Source organism: Lepisma saccharinum, chromosome 22 (assembly GCF_977018435.1).
Source record: "Lepisma saccharinum chromosome 22, izLepSacc3.1, whole genome shotgun sequence".
Lineage (NCBI taxonomy): Eukaryota > Metazoa > Arthropoda > Insecta > Zygentoma > Lepismatidae > Lepisma > Lepisma saccharinum.
In genome coordinates this window covers 5388407-5409943 of record NC_139250.1, presented here as the reverse complement: position 1 = coordinate 5409943, position 21537 = coordinate 5388407, and the positions used below count along the sequence as shown (strand labels likewise).

At 36.8% G+C, this 21537-nt stretch overlaps 1 protein-coding gene and 1 pseudogene across 2 annotated transcripts; one reads left to right on the top strand and one right to left on the bottom strand.

Moving 5' to 3' along the window:
- Positions 1-100: 100 nt before the first annotated feature.
- Positions 101-13757, bottom strand: LOC146004574 (transmembrane protein 223). The gene is made up of 3 exons (XM_083143445.1): positions 13121-13757; positions 7410-7552; positions 101-367 (listed from the first exon to the last, which is right to left on the bottom strand). Exons 1-3 carry the CDS (start codon positions 13620-13622, stop codon positions 215-217), a joined length of 798 nt encoding a protein of 265 aa, XP_082999571.1. The 5' UTR covers positions 13623-13757; the 3' UTR covers positions 101-214.
- Positions 13758-14756: 999 nt separating this feature from the next.
- On the top strand, positions 14757-18757 carry LOC146004730 (mpv17-like protein 2 pseudogene; annotated as a pseudogene). The gene is made up of 2 exons (XR_014443959.1): positions 14757-14964; positions 16607-18757. The product of XR_014443959.1 is annotated as a mpv17-like protein 2 pseudogene (transcript).
- Positions 18758-21537: the final 2780 nt, after the last annotated feature.

Here is a 21537-nt window from a genome sequence, read left to right as displayed (position 1 = left end):
AAATGGTATGGAAAATGCTTGTGTCTAAAGTGGGCATTACAAAGGCAGATTCATATGTGGTTTTTCTTCATAACTTTGTCTGATATTCATAACAAAGATGTCCTTGTAATCAAGCCAATAAAACTTGAAAAACTTTATTCCCCAAGACTTTTAACTACAGATCTGAGATAATACTTGGAAATGTACTGCAATGTTCCCAGCTCTTTATTTTACTTCATTTTATATTTCTCTTGATTCCTGCCGTATAATCGAACAACTGGGCGTTTCTGAATTCTCCCCTCATATCTAACATGTAGTACATGTAGTGTCCTTCAACTTTTAGTGGCAAAAGAATTTTTGCGGTTTGACGATTCTCTTCACAACTTACCTAAAAAGAAGAAGAAATATTTTGTAACAGTCACAAGTGAACTTCATCATTGACTTACATCAAAAACTACTCAAGTTACATGTCTTGTGCCATTTGTGAAAAATTGAGTTTACAGGTAAATTTTTTTAAAATTTAGGGTCATGTTTTTTGAATATTTTAAGTCATCGTCTTCCAAACCCTGGTCATCAGATAATAATGAAAAATATGACACATTATGCAATGACAAGCGATATATGTCACTTTAAAAATGAAGCAGCCAGTTGCACCCTTTCGCATAGCAGACATGGTTCATCCATATAACCACTAACAGTGGCCACGGTGGCTCAGTCGGTAACGCGTCTGACTACCATGCTAAAGGTCCCGGGTTCGATCCCCGGCCGGTTCAAATCCGGGAACTTTTCTAACGGTGGAAGCAGCCCCGGCGCCCACCCAGCGTCGAATAACGTGGGTACCTGGGGGAAACCCTGGTGGGTAAAGGCGGTCAGGGGTGTGATGCTGATCACATCACCCCCACTCACGACCGGATCAAGAAAGTGTGGGGCGTTACCCCCATACCCCCTATACGCCTTCATGGCGTGGTGCTATACACAGGGGAACACTTTACCTTTTTTTTTTATATATACCACTAACATTTTTCGTAAGGACCCACCCAAGTTTATGATCATTCTAAATTTACCTTTACACTCCTAAGTCCCCGCAAATGGGAAAATTCTACATAAACACTTGCACATTTCAAAATAACAAATTGACACTAGAAACTGGCGATGTTGTATACTTCAAAAAAGATTTAGAGGTCTCAATGTTATCACTGCTCGGAAGCTGAAGACCTATAAAAATATCAAAAAAGGACCTAAAAACAAAAAAAAAAGTATGTATAAATGTGATCCAAATTAATTAATAATTTCAGTTCTAATTACATATTTAATTAATATGCATGGCACCTCCTTATCTGACTTGAGACCTTTTCAGGCACGTGCTGTCTGGTCTTATACACTGTGCTGAAAGCTTCAAAAGAAGATAAAATTGCCATTTACACCATCCAGACAAGTTACGGTTAAAGGATCTTGTACCGTACCTGCTTCAGTCATCCAAAAATGTTTTTCTCGTTTCAGGGATGGTTCAAATATATTTATTTATTTATTATTTTTTTTTATTTCTTTACTACAGAAAGGATGTTTAAGAGGTGATGAATTGAGAATGGTCAGTAACAACCTAGTCAAAAGAAGGTGAAGTTGCAAAAAAAAAAAAAAAAGCAGTTAAGACCTAAAAATATGCTAAAAAAGGACCAATAAGCTGAAAATGGACAAACAAAACCCACCTTTTTCTGGCCTACAATGACCCAAAATGAACATATATTATGTCTTTGGACAGTAGGGGGAAAAAAAGGATTTTTCCTCAACTTCCAAGCCCTAGTTATAACACACTTCTGGTCGTATTTCAGGCTGGCAGCGGGAAACAATGAATCGGGGATCAGTTTAATTCTCTCTGACTAACATCGGCCATTTTCATGTCACAAGGCACCAAAAATTGCTGCCGAAACTAAACAAAAGAGCATCAGATACACTACACAGCATGTTGATAAACGTACTGTAAAATGGGGGGGAGAGAGAGTTGATTAGCACTGTTACTGGATAAAAGTTGTATAATAGTTCACAAAGCACAGAAAATTAGTACTCAAAACAACCAAACACGCTAATAAAAACGTATGAAAAAAACAGATGTATGCTTGACAATGTTGTGACGGGGGAGCGATGTTACTCCTACAGCTTTTGCTTTGTAACTGAGGTGGTTGTTACCAATGGAGGCACACACCCTGAAAAGACGGTTGGTGGACAGATATAGCTATGTAGGTGAGCTGCCAGTTGGGCCCGCAATCAGTATAAAATACCAGTAATCACTCACCAATGACAATATAGAGATTGCATATTTATTTAGAACACTTTGTGGCACAAGTATTGCAAGGAAGTGATTCTTATGTATGCTGATGCAGAGGTTGTCAGCAGCCTGTTTGGTGGTTTGCTTTAATTCTTGCAGCTCTCATTGCATAGAATACAGCGAATTAACATGGTGATGGACAACTTGAAACAGGGTCATTCCACATCAAATCAACGAGGTCATGTCACCCACAAACTCAGATTTCAATTAAATTTGGTATACACCCTTCCCTTATGGTTCAAAGAAACCCCCTAATTTTTTTTTTCACTCTATCTCAAACAGTTTTCATTTTACAGCACTTAGAAATGTCAATAAATCTGTGTTGTCCATCACTCTTGAGACCCTCGACCCAAGATACCCTTGCTTATATTTTATTTTTTTCTCCTTAATCAACGATCAGATCTCTTTCAAATTTTACACAAAGCTTAATGAAGTAATGACGATTTCAGAAAAAAATACATGTCCAAAAAACATAAAATTTTTGTTACAAGGAGTAAAAATACCATAAATTTCATTCTTCGCAATCATTTTCAACATCAAAAACTTTTGGTTCTATCATACCCACATATTGAAAATTCCGTTTTTCGTAGCCTAGTTTTCCAGCACAAAAATTAGCCTAGAAGTCCATTGTTAGTCTTTTTTTAGGCTTTTGTAATATTTTTTAAGTGATGATTTTTTTTTCTCAAATCCTCATTACTTCATTGAGCTTTGTGTAAAATTTCAAAGACATCTGATCATTGGTTAAGGAGAAAAAAATAAAAGCTAACCCAGGGTACCTTGGGTCGAGGGTCTCAAGAGTGACAGACAACACTGATTTGATGACATTTCAAAGTGCTGTAAAATGAAAACCATTTGAGATAAGAGTGAAAAAAAATTATAGGGTTTCTTTCAACCATAAAGGAAGGGTGTATACCAAATTTCATTGAAATCTGAGTTGGTGGGTGACAAAATCTTAGTTTTTTGCATTGATTTGATGTGGAATGACACAACACTGAGTGAATCTTCGAAAGCTACACCATTATCATAAGATATATGCAAAAATTTTCAATTATAAATCAGTGATAAATGTGGTTCCACAGACAACTGTCAATTTTTTTTTTAGGAAAATCCATAATCTAATAATACTACTACGTACAAAAAGTCCCCGGAATTTGTGAATAAAACACAAAATACGTGCTTAATCATCAACATTTATTTTGTCGCCTTCAAAATAGGCCCCATCAGATGCAACACACATATGCCAATGGTTAACCCAGTCTTCAAAACACTTTTTAAACACAGAAGACAGTATCGCCCGGAGTTCCTTCTGCGAATTTCCTTTGATTGATTCAATTGATTCAAAACGTTCCCCGAAGTGGAAATTTGTGTTACCGAAAGAGAAGATAATGACACGGAGCCATATCTGGAGAACATGGGGCTTGGGCGACGACATGTGTTGAGTTTTTGGCCAAAAACTCACGAACAAGAGTCGACGTGTGCAATGATGCATTATCGTGGTGCAAAACTAAGAATTCTTTTTCCGTAACTCTGGTCTATTCCAGCGAAAATTCTCATGCAGACGCCTCATAATGGTCACATAAAACTCTTTATTCACAGTTTATTCCGCTGGAAGGAATTCCGAGTGCACAACACCACAATAATCAAAGAAAATAATGAGCATGACCTTAATTTTTGAGCGACTTTCATGTGGATTTTTGGATTTTGGTTCATTTTTGTAGCGCCATTCCGAAGATTGTTGACCTGGTTGCATGTCATACACATACACCCATGTTTCATCACCAGTTATGATGCATTTCATGAAGGTTGAGTCATTAGAGGCTTGCGTATCATGTCTTCAGCAACATCCCTGCAATGTGCTTTTTGCAGGAAATTCAGCTCCTTCGGAACAAGCCGTGCCGCTAGGCGTTTCATGCCTAACACATCAGTCAAAATGTTGTGAACAGACATGTGTGATATGTCAAGCTCATGAGCCACCTCTCTCACACTCACACGCCAGTTTTCAAGCACCATTGTCCTGATTTTTCAGTCGTTTTCGTGATGACCAGAATGGGCCAAATCAGCAACAACTTCTCTGCCTTCTTTGAAAGCCTTGTACCATGCATATGCTTGTGTTTTCGACAGACACAAATCACCAAAGGCCTTTTGTAGAATTTTCAACGATTCAGCACACGACAGTCCGTTGGCAACACAAAATTTCAAACAAAGTCTTTGCTTGATATTTGTCTCCATTCTGCAAATCGCAGGACACTCATCAACACAACTAACGTAAACAGCTGCTGTGCACAAACTGATGGATAGATTACTCTACCCCTCTGCGTGGTCATTCAGTACAGTGCTGCCATCCTATGAACAAAATGAATTCTCTATACCTCCAATGTGGGACTTTTACCAGATAAAGTCTGGGTACTTTTTTTACTGAAGGTACATGTGGATTTGAGAAGCCTTGAACAACTCACGATCTCACCATTTAAGGTTCCTTGTTTCCTATCATGGGAATTGCTTTGTGTGTGTTTTCCTTTATCAATATCATTCATCTTAAGCATTACAACTAGGCCGCAGAAGCATGAAAGAGATGATATATATTAAAAACAGTACAGGATTTCAGGGGCTTAAGTCTCAGCTGGACATTAGGGCAGTTGTTTTTGAATTTTTCTCTCATTTTGAAAAAAGCACTATGATATTCTAAAATCTGAAAAATTACACACAAATGGTTCAGTGCACAAGTGGTGTAACTCGATTTCTCTTGGAAATGGAGCTACATAACAGTTGGGCTGAAAAGTTCGTAGGCTAACATAGAAAAAAATATTTTTTTGACAAAATTAGATTTTATTATTCAATATAGTTGCCTTTGAGGGCGATACAACGATTATAGCGGTCATACAATTTTTCGATGCCATTTTTATAGTACGATTTCTCTTTAGCCTCAAAATAGGCCTCAGTTTCGGCGATTACCTCTTCATCAGTGCTAAATTTCTTTCCAGCGAGCATTCTTTTAAGGTCTGCAAACAGGAAAAAGTCACTGGGGGCCAGATCTGGAGAATATGGTGGATGGGGAAGCAATTCGTAGTCTAATTCATATAATTTTGCCATCGTTTTCATTGATTTGTGACACGGTGCATTGTCGATTGTGAGCACGTGCGGCACCCATTTTGCACACAGCTTTCGCATGTTCAAATATTCATGCACAATATGTCCAACACGTTCCTTTCATATTTTTAAAGTCTCAGCTATCTCGATCAACTTCACTTTACGATCATTTAAAATTATTTTGTGGACTTTTTTGATGTTTTCGTCGGTAACAGCCCCTTTGGGGCGTCCACTGCGTGCATCGTCTTCAATGCTCATTTCGCCTCGTTTAAATTTAGCAAACCACTTCTCAACGGTTGATTTTCCTGGTGCAGAGTCCGAATAATGTTTATCAAGCCAAGCCTTGGCTTCAACAGTATTTTTTTCGCCAAAAAGCAATGCTTTATTAACACACGAAATTCTTTTTTTATCCATTTTTTCACAATAACAAAAGCTGCTTCACTCACAATACTATACCTCACGAACTAATTATCCGGCAGCTGTGAAATTTATACACGTATCTTTTGAAGGTTAGTACTAAGTAAAAATCACATGGATTTAATTCTAGTAACGCCATCTATGAGTCAGCCTATGAACTTTTCAGCCCAACTGTTATATAACTTAGAACTATGAAGTATCAACATTTCAGTGCTAGATGTAAGTATCTCCTAAGTTTCAAATTCTTGCTGTTGCCACTATGTTTGTGCTCCAACAGCTAAACATAGTACTAAGTTAAATGTGGCCTTTTTCTCAAATGAATGGAACAGCGAAAGCAAACCACACGAAGATTCACGTGAATGTTATAGAAGGAATTCTAAACATATGTAATTTTTCAGATTTTGGGATATCATAACAATTTTTCAAAATGAGAGGAAGGTTCAAAAACGACTGCCCTGACATCTGCTACATGTTCAGCAGAGCCTTAATTTCAACTGCTACAGCTTTGACTAACAAGGGAGGTTATCTGAGTGTCCCCCTCCGATTTCCATGAAACATGGCAGGTGTATAGAGGGGCCCAAAGGAAGAAAATGTTTTGTTTTTTCTTGTTTCGGCAATAAAACGCACATATAATTGGAAAACACACAGCACAGAACTGTAGGATTGTCGGTACCGAACGCAAGTGCTATCATGAAGGACGATGGCGGTTGGAAGTTCTGGCAGATACACAAGTGGGACACTTGAGATATGAAGTGCATATCACTGGCAAACACAGCTCTGTGCTGTGTGTGTCCCAATTATATGTGCGTGTTCTTCCCATGCCATATTTACGTGGTTTTGGGGTCAGATCCCCACTTCAATTTCTCATCTTGACATTTGAGGGTGGTTTTGCCCCCTAAAACCATTTTTTGCTGAAACACAAAAACACATATTCCTTCCTTTGGGTCCCTCTATACACCTGCCAAGTTTCATGGAAATCGGAGGGGGACACAGGGGTCAGATCCCCACTTCAATTTGTTCTCATCTTGACATTTGAGGGGGGAATGCCCCCTAAAACTGTTTTTTTAGCCGAAACAAAAAAAAAGTATTTCTTCCTTTGGGCCATGGGCGTCCAGAAGGGGGTGGGGGGCATGCCCTTCCTGGAAAATGAATGTGTACCTAAAAATTATATAATTCACACATAATTTCATTTCAATCACAGTAATTTATGTTAATTATTATAAATTCGTTGAAGAAACGATAATTTCAGACTGAAACAGTGTTTTTTGAGGGGTATCACTATTTTGGAGGAAACTATGTGTCCTTTGCCCCCCCTGGAAAAAAATTACCTTGCTTGCCCCTCCCTGGAAAAATCCTGCAGACGTCCATGCTTTTGGCCCCTCTATACACCTGCCAAGTTTCATGGAAATCAGAGAGGGACACTTAAATAACCTCCCTTGTAAGTATTGTTTATCCATAAGTTGGAAGAAAGTTAACATCAGGAAGAATTTCTACTCTTTGAAGGAAATCAATTGCTCTAATCAACAACGAAATGGCACCTAAGCATAAAATTGCACAAGAATTCAACTAAATGTAGCACAATAATGACAACAATAAATCATACCTTATTCAATGGTATGTCGATTATTCTATTCCTCCCAAATGGTCCATATGTGACAAATGCCACTTTCTCGCCTCCTTGACGAAGGATCAAGAAACGAACAGTCTTCAAGGAATAAAGCCATGCCGCTGCCAAAACAAGATAGCCTGGTGGAAAGAGAGTGATAGAATATCTAAGCTCATCTGTAAAGTTTGCAATGAAGCACTGTGAAAAACATTTTTAAGTACAGCGTGTGGCATAAAAATGGGATTTTTAAAATGCAACAAAACTAATACTGTTTTATTAGATAAAAATGCAAACACATCAACTACACCATTTCATCATTGACACTTGGTCAATCGAAATTATCCATGGCACATTCCAGCACGTGAATTGGGATGTTTCTGCTTCAGTGGATTTTCCATAGTTTCTTCAGGCACATCCAGATTGCACAGGCCGATGGAATAAAATCATGTCTCCCGAGATTATAATAATGTCGATATTCTCATCTTGCAGCAGAGAATGTCCTCACAGTTACAGCACATTGAGCTATGCTTCAGCGATCCATGTCTGTAAATGGTGTATATTGGTCATACAAATGACAATAAGTGTTGCCAACACCATTACAGAAACTTTCCCAACGAAAACAAATAATCCCATTTTTACGTCACACCCTGTACTTTAGATGAAAAGGTTGAACATGCATTCTCTTAATTCACAAAACATCCATACCGGGGATGGGAGAGATTAATTATGTAAAACATCTATTGATATCTGCCGATATAGGCACAAAACTTTGACATTGTGTTCTTATTTTTATATTTGGTATGGTCAATAAGTAACCGGATTAATGCCGTGAAAAAGCGAAATAAAATGACTGAGCGATGAAACTTATGGGATATGTAGGCCAGGCTGGGGTACGCCTATGCCACATGTCTGCGAGATGAGTTCCAGACCACATCACCAGGTGGCATCAGGGAAGGGAGGTTGTGTATGTGCAATTTGCAGACAAGTCGACTTTGTTCACAAGGTCATGTTCGTGTTTTTCTTTGATCATCATGGTCCACTTCTCAGTTGCTTCCTCCGGCAGGGTGAGAAAATGAACGCTTCTCTGTATTCTGACATCTTGCGAAACGAGGTGAGACCTGCAATCAAGCGCAAGCAGCACGCCTTCTTGTCACGAGGTGTCATCCTACTGCAAGACAATGCACGTCCCCACGTTGCTGGACACACTATGGACATGATCGCACAAATGGGTTGCGAATGCTTACATCATCCCCGCTACAGCCCTGATCTATCCCCGTGTGACTTTCATGTGTTTAGCCCACTGAATGACTGACTGGTGCCTTGGAGTCAAATTGCACATACACACCCTCCCTTCCCTGCCAGTGCTGCCAAAATCCCTACTGCCATATGTAGGGTGATTTTGTTTCCTTCAAGACCTTAGAAAATGTGAATACCTCGTTGAAAATGTACAAATATGAAACGTGTTAAAAAGAACCTCATGCTTTGAGAAAGGAAGTCAGTTCACAGTGAGTAAAAATGTGTGGCCATAATAGTGAGTAACAATGTAGTAGCTGCGTGATAATGGCCTGCACAGGTTTATTTTTAATTTTTGGTTAGTGTGTGAAGTTAATGCAAAGGAATGTGGTACACAGTACTGGAGCATGTCATCATTGCAAATATACAGCATCAAGTTAGACTCTTCCTGGACAGCAGAGGTGGACATTTTCAGTGCCATCTGTACGAAGTAATATGGATGCATGCATCAAGCTATGTATGCTCTAAATACAAAAATATCATTTGAGGTATTTGCATTTTCCAGGGTCTTGTAGTGATCGAACGAATCACCCTGTATAACTAGGGTTCAGATTTCCTCTTTCGATGAGAATATTCTGGAAATTTATATTCATCTCATTGAAAAATATCTGGCCACACCAGTCTATTGAAATGAACACAAAACAGTTATCATTCATGTTTATCAATTTATCACAATGATGAACTTTCCACATTATAATTTCATCATTTCAAAATAAAAAAATATGTTGAGAAATGAAATGTTTGAATTATGTTTTGCACTATCAGAGACCACAAGAATGAAGCAAGTGATGGAATACCACGAAAAATAATGTTTCACGTTTTAATATGCTTACATGTTTTTACATATTCCAGTGAATTTTTCTACATATTTTGTATTTTTGGTTATACAAAATCTTGGCCTTAGTTATGACACCTTTCTATTGAACACGGATTACCTTCGTAGCATAGCGGTTAGCACAGTATGCTATGATGCCAGGGGTTCTGGATTCGAACTCTGGCCTGAGCATAGGTATTCTTTGTGAGTCCCCATCCAAGGATAGACAAAACTGAAGATAATTCAGCTGCCAGCCTCTTTATCTCAGGAGCCAGCTTTTTTTTTTTCTTTAGTTCCAGAACCTAACTTGATTGAAGTTAAGGATGCTATTAAAAGGCTAAAGAATAACAAAGCACCTGGCATTGATTTAATACCAGCTGAGTTAATTAAATATGGTGGAAATTCATTAATATGTCAAATTCATAAATTAATTTGTTTAATATGGAATAAAGAAGAAATCCCTCAACAGTGGAAAGAATCCATAATTGTTCCTGTGTTTAAAAAAGGTGATAAAATGAACTGCAATAATTACCGTGGAATTTCTCTACTCTCAACAACATATAAAATATTATCTAACATTCTTTTAACAAGACTAACCCCATATGCTAATGAAATTATAGGAGATTATCAATGTGGATTTAAACGTAACAGATCAACTACAGATCAAATTTTTCACATCAGACAGACACTTGAAAAAAAGTGGGAATATAATCAAAATGTCCATCAGCTATTCATTGATTTCAAAAAAGCATATGATTCGGTCAAAAGAGATAAATTATATAATATATTAGTAGAGTTTGGAATACCTAAGAAGCTTGTTAGTATGATAAAAATATGCACCAGTGAAACAGAAAGTAAAATTCGTGTGGGTATTAATATGTCTGACAAATTTACAATTCATGATGGGTTAAAACAAGGAGATGCATTATCTCCTTTGCTCTTTAATTTTGCCTTAGAATATGCTGTTAGGAAGGTAAAAGAAACTAAAGAAGGACTAAAATTAAATGGTGTGACTCAGTTGTTAGCATATGCAGATGATGTAGACTTACTGGGGGATGATGTGAATACAATTAAGAATAATGCTAAAATATTTTTCAAAACTGCTAAAGAGATAGGTTTGGAAGTTAACAAAGAGAAAACTAAATATATGCTTACAGGCCGAAACCAAGTGATAGGTAATAATCAAAATCTAATTATTGATAACAACTCGTTTGAACCAGTTTCCAAATTCAAATACTTAGGAGTAATATTAACAAATGAAAATTATATTAAAGAGGAAATAAAAAGGAGGCTTAATTCAGGAAATGCATGTTACTTCTCTCTTCATAAACTTTTGTCTTCTCGTTTAATATCTAAGAAACTAAAAGTTAAAATATACAAAACAGTCATTTTGCCTGTAGTATTATATGGATGTGAAACTTGGTCCCTTACATTGAAAGAGGAACATAAATTGAGAGTATTTGAAAATAAGATCCTTAGGAAAATATTTGGACCTAAAAGGGATGAGGAGACAGGTGAGTGGAGAAGGTTACATAATTTAGAACTACATAATTTGTATTCATGTCCAGATATTATTAGAATAATTAAATCAAGAAGACTTAGGTGGGCAGGCCATGTGGCACGAATGGGAGAGGAAAGAGGAGTTTACAGGATTCTTGTTGGGAAACCTGATGGTAAGAGACCTGTAGGAAGGCCAAGACGAAGATGGAGGGACAACGTTGAGATGGACCTAAGGGAAATTGGTAGGGATGGAAAAGAGTATATAGAACTTGCTCAAGATAGGGAAAGATGGAAGGCCTGTGTTGCTGCAGCCATGAACCTTCGGGTTTAAGAAGGCTAGGGAGTTAGTTAGTTAGTTAGTTAGTTAGTTAGTTAGTCAGTGTAAAAATTTATAATGGTAGGCAGAGCGAATTTACAATACCGGACCCCTCCACGATTTTTGTAATATTTGGCATACTCACTAATTGAGGCCTCCTAATCACGAATTTGAAGTTAAAAATTGGGGGCCACGTAGAAATTGCAAAATAAGCAAAATTGGTAAAACTTTCAAAGCCGGGAAACGGATTTCTTCAAATTTACAGGTGAAAGTACTTACGGCATTCGTTGTGATTTTACAATACCGGGAATTTCTCCATTTTGTTTGAAATTTGGCATACTCACTAAATTAGGGCTCCTAATCACGAATCTAAAGTTAAAATTTGGTGCTCACGTGTCAAACTTGCAAAATAAGAGGGTCAGTCATCGCAACCGACAATGCACAATTGCTCATTATTTATTGCAAGATTTTCCGTTTCGAATACTTAAAGAACGAAATATATATATTACTGATATTACTACGACCCTAAAATTTTTTAACTATGTTTCCTAACCTAACCTAACCTAACCACGTGCCAATGGTCCGTGGGGCTAGCGCCAATGGTCCGTGGGGCTAGCCATAATTCAGAAATTTCTATATGTGAGCGCCAAATTTTAAGTGCAGATTCGTGATTAGGAGACTCAAATTAGTAAGTATCCGAAATTTCAAACAAATTGGAGAAATTCCCTGTATTGTTAAATTATACCTGGAATTCAGTTTCTGTGGAATTTTGGAAGGTCATAGAATTTTTTTTCTCAAATTTTTCAATGTATTTGGCTGCTAATTCATGTATTTTTCTATAATAATGTCCGTCCGATGCACAAAAGCTGTTGCTTGCATTTCCATCCATGTACTTCAACTGGATGTTGCGAGCATCTGATGACGTAATCCCCGGTAAGTTTTTTCAAACACAGTTTTTTCACTATATTGCCCAGCCTAAAGCAACCTTACCATGATGGTGCTTGGGGCTATCATAAATGGTTTTTGGGGCCATTCGTGGATGGTTATACGATCCAGAATGGTTTTTGAGGCTGTGCGTGAATGGTTTTTGGGGTAGTTTTTTCACTACATTGCCCAACCTAAAGCAACCTAACCTAACTGTGATGGTGCGTGGGGCTATCGTGAATGGTTTATGGGGCTATGCGTGAATGGTTTTTGGGGCTATGCGGGAATGGTTTTCAGGGGTATGCGGGAATTTTTTGGTAACGGTTCCAATTGTTTTATGATTTCTCCTAGCACAAAGACTAATTATCGTAGAATTTTGGAAATCATTGTCACACGAAATTTGAAGCTTCCTTAAAGTTATTAACACTGTTTGGACTCGAAAATAACTTATTTACACTGTTTGGACTCGAAAAAATAAGTTATTTATGTTGAAAAAAAAACAACTTGAAAATTACCTTATGCACTTCTCATGGACAAGGTATTCTCCGTCGACAAGCGACAGTAAATATCGTAGAAGCGTGGGAATGATAGAAGTAAATTCGAACCATAGTAGAATGCATTTAGGGACTTTATTTTAATGCTAAGGGAACCAGGCCAAACCTGCCTAACCTAACCACGATAGCATATATTGAACAAAACCTTAAGTAATCCCTAAAACTCTGCAGTATGTGTTAATAGACGTACATCGAAATCGAACCATGTAAAGATAAATGGAAAAAGAAATAACGAGTTTGCACGGCACCCCCACCCCTTCCGTCAAATAAATTGATACAAGTATTCCAGAGCTAATTATATACTCACCTAAACCAAAACATAGTGCGGCTATTGTATTCTTGTACTTCGGATCTCCAAGATTAACCTTCCTCCACCATGGTAAGTTTTCATCGGGATCTTTAACAGGTACATCCCTCAAAGTTGTGAAAGTTGAGTAAGAGAGATAGGACCAGAAAATAAATTGGCAAATCCCAAATATATTTAACCACTTGAAGAAACTTGTATTCTCATATTTGAACAGAATTATGTCTTTTTGTACGTTTGTATTAACTTCAAATGGCCGTTTCTCAAATAATGCACTTCCAACTGTAAAATATCTCTTTTGGTTGTACGTTATGGGGAAACGATAGCTTGGAGTTGACACCGTTCCATTTTTCAGCCAATAGTGGACTTTTTGACTTAAATAAGCACAATTTGCTCTTTGTTCAAAAGTTGTTGTGTACACAGAATTTGGTATCCTGATTTTCCCAAACCAACATTTGGATGGCCAATATTTAAGTACCGGCGAAACTAACGCAATTGTAAACATCTTTTGTTTACATTTTACGGGAGATTTGTGAAAGGAGAGTGCTAATCTCCGCGGAGTTTAACTACACTCTGTTAGTACGTTCTCAATTACAAACTATTAAACTATTAAATAATTATAACTAAACAGCATGAAACTGCAATATTCCTTACGATCAGCAACATCGCGTGCTGTACATTTGACGTTTATCGAATTCTGAAGCGCTACTTCTTCTTCTTCTTTTTCTGACCCTATCAACTGGTAGTCGATTTTAGTCATCTTCCTGAGTTTTTTTTTTTTTTTTTTTTTTTTTATGTATTTAGTTCGCTAGTCACTTATATTTCACAAGAATGAAAAAAAAACATCTATTGATATTTATTTATACTGTTTGTTAGATCGTCAAATTACATCTTCTTGCATATCCATAAAGAAGCCATATGGTGGGAGGAGTAGGGTCCGTGAGCAGGGCAGTAAGAGATGTAGGGAATGGAATTCTATTTCGACGTAAACCACTATATAATTTATCTCGTTCTCTGTCGAAATTGGGACATTGTAAAAAGAGATGTGTAGCATCTTGATTATCTTCTCCACATGCGCAGGCTTGTTTTGTTGTAATATGTAGTCGTGATAAATGATCATTAGTGCGAACATGACCTGTACGTAGACGTATTATAAAAGTAATAACTGATCTTGGAAAATTATATGGGTAGTACCAAGGTTTGTTTCGTGAATGTTCTGCAAACCATTTATATGTGTTGCCCGTGGATTGAAATTGTTCTATACACCACTGTTTCCATTTTTCTTGAAGTTTATATTTAACTCTTGGAAGAAGGTCCGTGTATGGAAGTCTCGCAAGTGAGGTAGTTTCCGATGATCGAGCGGCTTTGGCATATGTGTCCACACGTTCATTTCCCGTGTTTACTTGGTGAGCCTTTACGTAACTAAACTGGACGTTGATATTTCTTCCATTAGCATACTGAGTTTGTTGGATTATAAGTATGATGAATAAAGGATGTTTACAAATCTGAGGATATGAGGAACTCAGCGCCATTAATACGCTTAAAGCATCTGTTATGATGAGAATTTTTGTGTAATTATTATGGATAGCAGCTCAATTCACGTGCTCTTAGAGTTTCCTCTGGGGCCCCGGCCTGAGTTGTGTCTGTGTGGTACAGCGCTGTAGTTGTGGTGAACCATAATGCACAGTAAAAAATTCTGTAAAAGGTCTTATGTAATGGGAATTGTATTGAACAGTCTGTCGGATGACACAAGTACTAGGAATAGCATTAAGCACTGATACGCCAATTTTTACTCAGTAGGAAGGAAAATACATGAGGTTGTTGTTGGCGCATCGTGTGAATTTTAGGTAATTACTGTGAATTGTTCATATATATATTGAAATTGCATAGATTTTACTACAGCAGCACATAATCGTCTTTTTCAAACGTTGCATCGTCAATGGGAAAAGAAAATAATACCCCCTAGTACTTACCTACCATAATTATGCGGTCTTTTTATTAAAAATTTGGTAATTAGGCGATATAGCCCGAACACCTCTCGCTTGTTTATTTCGTTAATTTTAGCATTGGTACTTACCTATTCTGCATTGCGGAAGATTCTTTAAGGTGAAGTTATGTCTTTTTTCCATAAAATAGTGTCAACTTTTCATATTACGAGTCATTATTTGTCGTCCTTGTTCCGCTTGGATAACAGAGAATATGGCGTGCACTCGTCATGGATCATCGCGCGTCGTGCTTGTGTTTTGTCGATTTGGACAACCTAACCTAACCTTGCCGGAAATGGTCTGTGGGGCTATCGTGAATGGTTTGTGATGACATAATAAACACGAAAGTAGGTATTTTTCAGTGAAGAAGGTTGAAACACTGCATACCCACTCCAAATCGACAAAACACAAGCACGACGCGCGATGATCCATGACGAGTGCACGCCATATTCTCTGTTATCCAAGCGGAACAAGGACAACAAATAATGACTCGTAATATGAAAAGTGTTTTCTGTGGCAGTACTGACCACTTGGAAGAATTCTATTTTTTTAATGAAGTGCAAGTCATCAACATTGACCAGGATAGACTCAGTTTGCCTTCTCAATTCTTTTGTATGTTGGTTACGGTAACAATTCGTTATATCGGAGACACATTTAAATCAGATATTTTGTGTTTCGCATGGTTCGTACTTACCGATTGTGTATTGCGGAACATAGTTCCAGGTGCTATTATGCTTTTTACACGAAAACAAACACAATTCAACCTTCTTCACTGAAAAATACCTACTATCGTGTTCATCACCGGTGGAAATTATACATTATGCACGGGTAGCAGATGGATAGCCCCACGAACCATTGACTGATAGCCCCATGAACCATTCACGGATAGCTCCACAAACCATTATGCACGAAAGCTGTCGGATAGCCCCTTGAACCATTTCCATAAGGTTAGGTTAGGTTTGGTTGGGTTAGTAGCAAGCATAAAAAAAAAAAAAAGGAGTTTGAAACACTGACAGTGGGTTACACCATCGAACGTGCAGAGCATGCAGTTCACGTACGGAAAGCATGGCAATTGTCCGTCAGTGGGACATTTCTCTTGAAAAATATATGATTTGCCGGTCAAATAGATTCCACGATGAAAGAAAATACCTCCACGAATGTTGGAAAGCTTGGAGAAACTCATTTCCTTAAGTAGTTTTTTTTGTGTAAAAATGAAGAAATGTGTCTCCGATATAACAAACTGTTACCGTTGCTTTCTAAGCATACTGGAAGATATTGTAAATTTTTATATCTACTTTCTTTTCCAAACTAGAAACTTGGTTTCCACACATATCCGTTTGTTTCTGTTTATATTCTTCACTCTCGCCCATTCAAATATGAATGTTTCAATAACTAAATCTTAATGCTAGTGACTAGCCATTTAAAATAAAGATTTGTGTATATATTGTTGTTTGTTTTCCACCTTCAATTTAAAAAAATATAATTTTTTATTATTTTTTTCCAGAGGATGCAGTCATTTAATGTTGTTGCAGCCAGAATCCTAAAGAGTGAATTGGTTCAGAAATGCAGACACGCAGGACGTTTAATGTTCAACAAGTATCTTCTTCTTACAAATGTCAGTATATCAATTGCACTGTCTGGAGTTGGGGACGTGATTCAACAACACTACGAAATACTTCAAGGGGACAAAGTCCAGTGGGATAAAGTTCGGACTTTCCGCATGTCAATGTCAGGCATGACAGTTGGAATTTTGTGCCATCACTGGTACTGTTATCTTGACCGTGCAATCCCAGGCAGAAATTTGAGGTGTGTCCTGAAAAAAGTATTTGTGGACCAAGTGTTCTTTTCACCAGTTTCAATTGGACTGTTTTTCCTTACTGTGGGGTTACTCGAGAAGTCAAGCTCTAAGACAATTCTTGAAGAGATGGTGCAAAAGGGCTGGAGACTATACTTGGCAGAGTGGATAGTGTGGCCTCCTGCGCAAGTTGTGAATTTCTACCTGCTACCTACCAGATTTCGAGTATTGTATGATAACACTATTTCTTTAGGCTATGATGTTTATACTTCATATGTTAAACATGAAGTGCCAGTGCAAGAAAGCATATCAAGTCTTGAAACATTAGAGGATTCATCGTTGTCACTTAGTGTAGACTTGTGGACTTAATTTGTGAGAAAATTAAACTTTGGTATTGGAATTTTTGAAAGAGGATATAGTTCTCGTTATACCAAGCACTAGTGTATTTAGTTGTCCTCTGTGGAAACATAATATTCCTGCATTGCAGCAACCAAACAGTTGGTTCTATTTCGTTAAACTCATGTATATTTAATGCAGATTAAGTGTGTACGTATCATGGATCACAAATAGTTGGTGTTACAGTAAAACAATACTTTTTGTGATTAGAACACTAATACCAGCATATCAAAAGAGAGTGAAATGTTTTAATTTCTTTGCTCACAGTAATTCAGGCATAATGATTTCAAAAAGATTTGCAAGGATTTAGGGGTAGTGCAAAAGTGATTCTGCTTAAAATAGTAATATAATTGTATTGGAATTTGATCTTAGAATTTTAAGTAGGTATTTTGAGCATTTAGTGGAAGTGCTGACAATGAAGAGAGAGTTTAAATGGTAGTATATGTACGAGGATATAGATAAAATTTAATTTGAAACATCTGTGTTGAAAGGGTTTAGTCATTTTTAGTATCAATATTAAATAGAAGAAAAAATTGCCATTAATTGTTCACAATATTGATATATCAAGGAATTACAAATCTACATTCCTCTTCCCTCACCATCATAGTTCTCACATAACTTTGAACAAAATAATTGTCAACCATATAAGCAAAACAAAAAATAATTGGAACACAACATTCTCAATATCTATCGATCTGAGTTATTTTATCAGAAAATCAATAAAACCTAACCTTGTATATATTAACATATACACATCAAAATCTATTTGAATGAAAATTATAGATTTTACTATGTATGTTCCTTATAAATTTTAGTGATACCGTTGCACAATTATGTTTTAAAGAATTTCTATACTTTTATTGAAAATCAGTTCATTTAGCAAGTTGAGAGCTATGATAAATGTTTACAATGTAGATTGTTACATATCCTCCCCCATACAGTGAAGAGCATTTTAGTTGTGAAATTGCACATTGATCAACCTAACTTTATCTACAAAGGTAGCATTAGTGATTTTAAATTAGATGTCATTTGTTTAAACGTCACAGCCACCTTTATTGTATTTATGAATGTATTTGTGTGGTGATTAGCGACCTTTTTGCACTACTAACGTCAAAGTTAAAAATAGAAATTGTGTAAATAGTTCGGTTTGAAATAACACACACTGTAAATTTTGTTGCTTCTGTGTATGTTCAAGTTTTTCATTATCAAAGTAAGGTATAAGCCATGACATAATTTGTCAGAAGTTATGGAAGTTTTCAGAATCTGTGTTTGTTAAAAGATATTTAAAAAGCGAACAATTGTATAAGTATTAATGTGAAGGAAGAAACACATCAGATGTAACTGTGATAAAAACAAAATCAATTATAGTTTTTTCAACTGTAGCGTACAGGGTTCTTGTGTACATAAATATATGTTTATACAATATTATAATTTACAATAAATGTTTTATGTGCGTTATATCAATGTTTAGTTGTTTTTTTTTCTTGTTTTTTTTTGTAATTTTCACATCAAAATATCAGGTATTTTAAACATTTTAGAATAGAAAAGTTCTGAGGGCCAAGGTCCAATAATTGCCTGTTTGTTGGGTGACATATCGCATTCCATTGTAGCTCTTAAGCAACCTAATAGACCAGATTCACTTGATGCTCCTTCTCAGATAGCTCCAAAGTCTTCCTCATGATGCTGCTTCAACAAAATTTGGAGCATATTGTATCAAAGGAAAAATGTTTTGGTCATTAGGTTATGCAAGAACATTGGGCAATTAGTAAAGATGGGACAAATTTATACTCTATTTGTTTGATTGATGTGGTGTTTTAAGTCCACTTTATGCACAGTAAGGCTAATTGGGGCTGGACCTACAGTTGAAAGTGGAATCCGAACCACTATGTGCCTCCACTGGGTATCGAACCCGGAACCCCTTGATTACGAGGCTACCACTTCACCATCGATTGATAACTATATTCGTGTATCAGTAAAATTGCTGATCCAATATCTATTAATAGCCTGTACTTTAATGCAAGATTACATAATTTGTTATTCTGTTTATGCAGTTCATATGCCATTGTTTTGCGAATTAAATGAATGTGGAGTTCTTTTTCAAAGCAACTCTGGTTTGTTACATGTTCATGTTTGGGGAATAAAAGACGCAGTTGATAATAATTAGACGTAAGCGAGTTACTAACTTTTTCCGTTAAACTTACTTGCAGAGGTTCTATATTAATTTTAAGGCCCTCTGCTACCATCCACTTCCACTATTCTAAAATATTTTTTGGACCTAAAAGAGATGCGTGAGTGGAGAAGGTTACATAATTTAGAACTAAATAATATGTATTCATATTCAGATATTATTAGAATAATTAAATCAAGACGAACTAGGTGGGCAGGTCATGTAGCACGAATGGGAGAGGAAAAAGAGGAGTTTACAGAATTGATTGGAGTTCACTTTATGCACAGTAAAGGCTAACCAGGACTGGACCTAGAGTTTAAAGTGGGATCCAAACCACTATGTGCCTCCACTGTAGACTTTATGGATTCTTGTCGGGAAACCTGATGGTAAGAGACTTGTAGGAAGGCCAAAATGGAGAGATAACATTGAGATGGACCTAAAGGAAATCGGTAAGGATGGAAAAGATTGGATTGATCTTGCCCAGGATAGGTACGAGGGTCACTATTTATATTTTGAGCCTTGGCAACACTGATTGAAGTTAGGTGCGATTTGACGTTTGCACGGAATTGTCTGGCATTATTGACCATAACGTACTTCAATTGTTTTGTCAATAGCTTCATTTGTGTTGTTTATGTTGCCTTGGAGATTGCGCGAGAACAATAAAATGGAATTAATTCGTGAACATTTTCGTGCGATGATTTTTTACGATTTTCAACGTGGATTATCAAGACAAGAGTGCATCGATCAACTTACTTCCACATTTGGCGATGAAGCCCCAGCCTTTGTCACTGTGAAACGCTGGTATAACGAATTTAATCGTGGCCGCCATTCGCTCACAGACGAGATTCGCGAAGGTCATCCAAAATCAGTTGTTGTTCAAGAAAACATTGATGCTGTGCAAAACCTAATATTGCAAGATCGTCATGTGACATACTGTGAGATTGAGGCAACCATAGCATGGCCGTAGGTAGGAAAAAATTTCGGGGGGGTTCATTCATAATTGTTCCCATGGAGGTCGCCAAAAATTTGAATAATAGAAATAATAACAATAATTGTACAATAATAATTAGAAATTTCATAATAATAAAACAATTTTATTCCATAATAATAACTAATAATAATAATTATTATATTATTGTTATATCCTTGAGGGGGCTTACTCAATCCAGGAGATGAGTGAATATCAAGCACAAGTTTATTTTTTAATTTTTTTTACGTTTCATACAGTGTGTACTGAAATGCACAATTATTATACTTCGTCATTAAACTTGAGATACCTTCAAGAGAAAAGCTTTAAAAGTTAGATGGAAATTTTAGTCACAAAGCTTTTGTTGTTTGACTTTAAATTAAATTTTTGGAATTTTGAAAAGTGTGGAACCAGTTATTCTTTTTAAAAACTTAGCCTGGTGCATGGATTGTAACCTCAATCGCGAATGTAATGCGCTACAAAACTGGAGATCCTAGGTTTGAACTCCTATCAAGGGGGATTTTCGACATTTTCGGACAGGCAATTTAAAAGTTGGAAAGGGAATTTTGGGACAATCATAAGGGAATTTTCAGTCTATATTCCTTGTGACGCAGGAGCAACACTGGAAAGATGACAGCAGAAGTGATAATGGAGGGGTCGCGGGTGGGTTACGATTCTGAGAATAAATCCTGTTTCACTCAAGTTCCAGAATTCCAAATGTATGAAAATTCTAGCTCGATCGTTTCAACATTGTCTCCATGTATTTTTGTGATGCTTCGAAAAAAAAATTGAAAATTTGTTACAGATTTTGGTTTCTGAACTTCCATTAATCCAACATGTCAGAAGTTTCGGGGGGGGGGGGGTTGAATCCTAGAAACCCCCCTCTAATTACGGCCATGAACCATAGGCATTAGTTCCACCAGCATATATAAAATATTACATGATCATTTAGCTGTGAGAAAGGTATGTTCTCGTTGGATCCCATACAATTTGACAATAACTCAAAAAGACGCTCGCGTCAATTGGTGCAAACAAATGCTCAATAAATACAATCGTGGTGCTTCAAAAGACGTATATAAGATTGTAACAGGCGACGAATCATGGATATAC